The sequence below is a fragment of the Coffea arabica genome, chromosome 2e (assembly GCF_036785885.1).
Source record: "Coffea arabica cultivar ET-39 chromosome 2e, Coffea Arabica ET-39 HiFi, whole genome shotgun sequence".
Lineage (NCBI taxonomy): Eukaryota > Viridiplantae > Streptophyta > Magnoliopsida > Gentianales > Rubiaceae > Coffea > Coffea arabica.
Genome location: NC_092313.1, coordinates 2,729,439 through 2,735,764, shown reverse-complemented (window position 1 = coordinate 2,735,764; position 6,326 = coordinate 2,729,439). Strand labels below are relative to the sequence as shown.

The 6,326-nt window shown below is 37.3% G+C and overlaps 1 protein-coding gene across 11 annotated transcripts; it reads right to left on the bottom strand.

Moving 5' to 3' along the window:
* Window positions 1-751: 751 nt before the first annotated feature.
* LOC113730103 (E3 ubiquitin ligase BIG BROTHER-related-like) lies at window positions 752-5,978 on the bottom strand. Of its 11 annotated transcripts, none has more exons than XM_027254577.2 (8): window positions 5,351-5,972; window positions 3,923-4,128; window positions 3,589-3,799; window positions 3,429-3,466; window positions 3,282-3,338; window positions 2,670-2,791; window positions 1,692-1,800; window positions 752-1,094 (listed from the first exon to the last, which is right to left on the bottom strand). In XM_027254577.2, the coding sequence occupies exons 2-8, from the start codon at window positions 4,064-4,066 to the stop codon at window positions 1,056-1,058; spliced, it is 720 nt and encodes a 239-aa protein (XP_027110378.1). In that variant the 5' UTR covers window positions 4,067-4,128; window positions 5,351-5,972; the 3' UTR covers window positions 752-1,055. The 11 variants fall into 11 exon arrangements, 9 of the variants coding, with proteins under 9 accessions (XP_027110378.1, XP_027110375.2, XP_027110376.1 ...); XM_027254574.2 differs by lacking the exon at window positions 5,351-5,972 and adding an exon at window positions 4,444-5,177; XR_011840061.1 differs by lacking the exon at window positions 5,351-5,972 and adding an exon at window positions 4,444-5,180 and having other exon boundaries at window positions 954-1,094; window positions 2,670-2,775.
* Window positions 5,979-6,326: the final 348 nt, after the last annotated feature.

Genomic DNA, 6,326 nt, shown 5'->3' with positions numbered 1-6,326 from the left:
TAAAGGCAGCATTATGTCGAATGGTTGGAGGTTTGCGTTAGCCGACGTATTCTAGATGGACATGGATCAGGGGACCAAAAGCTAGAAAAAGATCGTACACTAAATCCTGTGAAGGAGGAATTATTGGAACAATAATGATATAACCACATGAATCATGTGGCTTCCTGTGGCATTGAATTAAATATGACTTACATCGAGTAGCATCTTGCAGTGGTGGGGTGCAAGCTTTGACAACCATTTCTGTAGACCCAGAAGAAACACAGAGATAAGAACGAGCAAGAAACTCCCCACTCACCCAACTTCTATAGCATGAATAAGAGGAGAAATTCTTTGACTTTTTAGGCACCGCACCACCCTGGTAACTTCTGAAAAATATCTGTCCCTTCCTACGTTAAGTTTATGGTCGGAACTCGGAAATGTGAAGGATATAATTCGTCCTGTCTAACTATTATATTTTTGCTCTGCCTCAAGAGTAGAGGATTCTCCCTCTTTCCCCACCTGGAGGGAGGGAAATGCGCAGACTTTTCCTAAATCATTCCCCCGTTCAGGAAGGATTTAACACAAAATCGCCATCAGAGACGATGATGTAAATTATATGTTAAGGAGTTACAACTGGAGGCTCTGAGATGGTTCCCTGTTACGTACAATGGCGGTACATACGGAGCGGTATTTCGAGTCTCTGTGTCCGTGCAATTTTGTTTTTCTCAGTGCGAGATGATTATAAATAGAAAAACAGCAGAAAGCACAGAAATCTAAAACGGAGTAGAATCTCCTTACCAAGTTGCAAGGATTCGCAAGCAAAACATGTAGGGGAGGACAACTACAACGTTTTCGCAGCGAAGGTGAAACCAGAAGCTATTCACACATGATAAAAAAGCAAGAGATGGAAGTCAAATTCCTTTACAAGCACAATTTACTAGTACAGAACTTCTAGCCTCAGGAGCAGCAGGTCATTTCCTGTTTTACACCAAAATTCCAGAGTCGTCAAAGAACACGAGTACACGCGCCAGTAACAGAGACCACTCACTTCTCTTCTTTTAGTGGTCTTGGGCCAATTAATCTTCTCGGACCTCCTCTTGGCAGACGGGGCAATTCTGTAGGAAAGAGGTAAGAAGTATCATTGTATAATACTAGACTAGTTTTTCATGCGTCGAGACAGTGCAACTGTACATTTTCTTTTAACCCAACTATGCACATGTGCAACTGTCACTAGCTGGATTGGAGAAAACACAAAGCAACAGAGCAAAAGCCACAGATGAGTTTAAGGCTAGATGAAATACCAAATACTACAATTTTAAGGTTGGAGTTCCCCTTCTGCTCATAGCATCAGAGTATAACGACATGGCCAGTACCAGGTTTTTGCATTAATGTCATTTCAGAGCTCAAACAGAAGTGCCAAAAGTTGCTCTTTTTTCCTTCCTTTTTATTGTGTAGCCAATGCATTTGCTTCCATGGTTTGTTGGTGACAGACAGTAAAGCAGCATATTGTCCACTGGATTTATAACAAACATACTAGTCCATGAACATGATAAAAGCAAATGAAAAACCATTTTAGCACCACATGATAGCTACTCTATCAGGAAAACTACATGCAAGTTTACTCGAAAGGAACAGCCAACTCTTTGCAATCACTATAGACAACTCTGATGCATAACTATGAATAACATAACACCAAACAAGCAATATCTTACTTTATTCAGTTTCAACCAGCGTGTTATGCACTCTGAATGATACTGGTGTGCACAAGGCAAAGTGGTCAAGCGAGCCCCACTTTTATACTCTGAGCAACATATCACACACCTAAAATGCAGACACGTAACAAGTCATGATAATCAGAAAGACATCTTTTACTCCCACTCGCAAAGAACACAATCTTCTAGTCCATGATAATTTATGTAACCTGATCAGGTACAGCAATAACCTGGTTCTAGGAAATTTTTAGGTTTACCTTATTTCTCTTTTTTTTTTTTTTTTTTTTGGGGGAGGGGGGGGGGGGGGGGCGCAGTTTTACCTTATTTTCGTTTCAGAAGGGAATACTTGTGACAGACTAAAGAAGCAGAGGACAAGCATGCAATGCAACCACTGCTGTCAGACACTCTCCACATGATGGACTGATTTTGAAACATATAAGTACAGCAATAAAAACCAGAAACCAACTCAACTACAAAGGAAAAACCAATTTGACAGTACTTACTGTGAAATAGATAGCAGAAAGAAGCAATATGAATTTTCACCATTCAGGTTTTGTAGATCAGGCTTTTCCTAGGCTGTAAATTGGCAGGAGCCTCCTGCACTTGATTATTGACTTCAAAGGTCTCTTCCACTTGTTTATTACTAGACTAGAAGACTAAAATTTGTTACAACTTTAATTTCTTCCCTAAGATTATGCTTCCACTTGTTTATAGTACTAGACAACAAGGATTAAGTATTTAATTCCTACCTGGTTCTGAGAATCTAGGGATCCTTTTTCTCAGCAGCAGGAAATGGCAGACAAGTTGAACAATCACCTGAGTTTTGGTATGTAGGGTTCTAAAGTGATCAACTCTGAAGGGACAGGTTACTTCATGTCTAGCAACAATGCATACATAAAACAAGCACATTTACAGACACAAACTATTGACAGGGAGCACTAATAAACATAAAAGTATTGTTGATAAGATCGTCCCTACTCTTTTTTCCGTTTCTTGGAGAACAGCCCCGTTTTGTATTTGAATGTGGGTAGTCGAGCAATGAGAACTTCTGAAAGCCCTTTGCTCTCGTGACCAACGGCTTCCCCTAAAGATTGCAGTTCCTAAGACAAGCAATTCTTGAAATTTAACTAATGATGCAAAAAATGCAGATAATTACAGAGGATTTAATTTAACCATGCATATTAATCCTCTTCAAAAACCATAGAAATCAATCAAAGATGAGAGTTCTAAAGATGTAAAATGTTATCAAAAGTACAATGAGATGTTATCAAATTTTTATTTCGTATAGTCTTGTATACTTTCAGAAGTGACAACAGCACTTGGAAAATATTCCCATCAACCCTCACATGGAATCGAAATCCCAGTCTCTTGCAAACCACAAGATGAAATTTCTTTGTTCTATATTCATTTTGTTGATGAGGTAGCTAACACTTTCTGTCATTTAGTTTTAATGCCAATTAAGGCATATATCTATCATAAAGCAATTATCCACCGATGTACAACTACTAGGAGATGGTCAAAAAGGTGCCATAGCTTGTTATCTGCCAAAAATAAACTGGGTATGTAAAATTCTGCAGTGACCATCATTACCTCATAAGTCATGTTATCTGGATCTATATCATCTTGCCTTAAAGAATGATTTGTAACCTGCAATTTCGCATGAACTTTGGACATTAACTTGAGCTAACTACATGATGCAGAAAAAGTACAGGAACGAAAAACAATATATCCACATACCCTAACTGGTGTTTCACTAGGAGTTGGCTCTCTGCTTTCTGTGGATAATATATAGGTGATTATGAGTGTTAGTAACATAGATAAGCGAGACCCTTAGTGTTATGTTCACTACCAGATAACCATTAACATTTGTGTGTGTGTACAAGAATGGGTCTCTTACCAGCCACAGTACCATTAGGCTCATTTATGTAGAAATACTCCTGCAAGGCTCTAGCTAAAGCTTCATCCGTAGCCGATTGCAATTGATCAGTTGCACCACTGGAACATTCACCTTCTTGCACAATTGGCTGACTCCTATTACTGGTTTGACCATTATTTGAGGTCTTATCCTTGTTTTTTCCATTTGCTTGAATATACTGGAAAGCGCTTTCCTACGAGATAAAAGGGATAGATACACGAGGATTTCACTAATAAAGCTCATAATATTGTTATACAGGAGAAGCGTATATCTACATCCTCCAGATGACAGAGAAGCGGTGAAAAATCTGAAGTACCTGTTGTAGTAGGACTTCTTCAAGACTAAGATCGCCATCCTCAGGAAAGAATTCTTTAAAATTCTCAGCAATTTCAGCAGGGATCCTATCATTCAAATGAACGCTCACCTCATTGTTATCTATCACGAAGGTTTCAGACATCATCACTGGCTCTAGCTTGACCTGTGGAAGCCCCCTAATTTTTTCAAGAGCTATCCTTGAATATTCTATATAAGAGAGAGTAATATGTCAGTGGAAGCCAAAAGGCTTCAAGGAATCAGAGTTGTAGGTTAAAAGCATAGTTGGCAAGATTTCCATCTTCTCCATGCTCTTGCCTACTAAAAGCATTAGCCAACCATGTAGGTGATAGGCCTCCAACAGAAAGCGTATAGAAGAGCTCAATTAGTACTGGTGTTTGACCATGAGTTTTCTTCAATTTCAGTTTATAAGATCGATATATAATTTATATCAACAGATTATAGTTAACTTACTAAGACAAGAAACGATAACTTATAGTCCACAATTCAAAGGGGACCCTTAACTCTTCCGATCGTCTAATGCAGGAAGGAGACGGTGAAATATTATATACAGCCATGAGTAACTGGACATGATCCTCAACCTTCTGCTTCTAATACCAAGAGGGCAGAGAGGGAGAGAGAGAGAGAGACAGTGAGAGTGAAAGTTGAAAAATGAAAAATGAAAAAATAAAACAATCTTGAGCATCAAATGTTAAAGAGTAATCCAGAATTATTTTTATACCTATGTTTTTTTTTTAATGATAGGATGTTAATCAGTTACTCAAATCTACATCTCTTGCCCAGTAAAGGTTTTTGTTAAATAATTAGATTGAAGCATTATGGTGTGCATATGTCGAAACCAACAAGACTGACATTGACACTTTTAATTTGCATTAGGTTGGAGAGTCCAACGTAGGCAATGAAAGATCTCAACAACTGTGCAGACATTTACATGCAAGAAACAAAAGATCCTATCCAATTACAGGCAAAAATGCCAAGCATTCTACTGGTTTGAAAAAGATTAATGGGGGTTTCATAGTTGAAAAAGTTGACTCACCCTGCTGAATATAAGAAAAGGGGAATATAATCCACCATGACAGAAATTCAAAGCAAAGAGCAACATAGAAAGATTTAATGCAAAAAGACTTGAACTTTAACAACAACGCCTACAGAAACAATGATTTAGATGATTTAGGCAATTTGTCTGCCAAACTGAGAGTCTGATACAGGGAACGAGGGAGAAAAGAAATTGAAAATTTTCAGCTTACCCAACAAACACAAGGGATCTTTATAAATCTTTCAAGGGAAACACATAAATGGTCAACATTAAAAACAGCAAATTGTGAGAAAATTAACACATCAATTGTTGAAATAGACAGTCTGGCAATAAAGAAGTAGCCAATAAGTACACAACAATAGAGAAAGAAGCTACCTTTGAGCTGTCAGCCAAAATAAGGGCGGTTCTTGTCATATTCGCTCTATTACTTGAACTCTTCACTGTGAGCCTTAACTGAGATGTAGCTTCTTGTTCTTGTGGTAGACTACTTAGACTGAAGATGTAGAAATTTGTTTTTCTTTTTTATTTATTTTTTAAAAATTATGGATCACAGAATCACAGAGTGATGGGGATGGAATAAAAAATTTTATTAAAAAAAAAAAAGAAAGCTATAAAATGATTTTTTTTTTGTCTCATCACCGTCTACACATATTTCTACTGTAATCTATACCAAGGTTGATCCAGTAGAGTTACGAAAAATCTACGATGCTAAACTACAATCGAATTATACAGGTATAAGTGACACTCATATGAATATAAAGAGATCACTTTAAATGGCAACTTTTTTATGAAAAATAAAATTTAAATCCTTAACCTGTTACTCTACGAAAACATGCCGCGGCCAACTACTGCAGAAACAGAGGTTCGTTAGGAAATGGTGGAAAAGCACGGGGGGGACGGGGTCCACTCAACTTTTGTGCGAGAAATTCCAAGAGCTATCAATTAGATGTGCCCCAATCCAGCGTTCCACCCAAACACATCTAATCCCCTTCCTAATAATTTGGAATAATTGCAGAAACCTCTCCTGAAATTTTTAATAGTTGTACTCACTTCCCTTCAGATTTGAAAAATAACATTAACCTTTTGCTAACATGAATTTGGGGCCTATAGTTGACATAAGATATGATGAATTTACTTCTATATCCTAAGAGTTTAAAATTGTTAGTAAACAAATTTGGGGCAAAAAATTAGGGCGATAAACAAGTTTAAAATAACTAATTAAATGAAATTAACGATTATTTTTTGCTTTATTAGGCATTGTAAGTGTAATTACAAAATGGTGTCATTTTGATGTTCCAACATGGTGCCATTTTGTGATTGACAACACTTGAGAGGACAATGCAAATCATAT

Coding starts and splice junctions, on each gene's coding strand:
- LOC113730103 (XM_072078125.1), bottom strand. CDS start 4,624: ATGCTCAAGATTGTTTTATTTTTTCATTTTTCATTTTTCAACTTTCAC. Junction 4,129..4,443: donor TGCATTAGACGATCGGAAGA/GTTAAGGGTCCC, acceptor TCTCTTATATAG/AATATTCAAGGATAGCTCTT. Junction 3,339..3,428: donor CTAGTGAAACACCAGTTAGG/GTATGTGGATAT, acceptor GCGAAATTGCAG/GTTACAAATCATTCTTTAAG.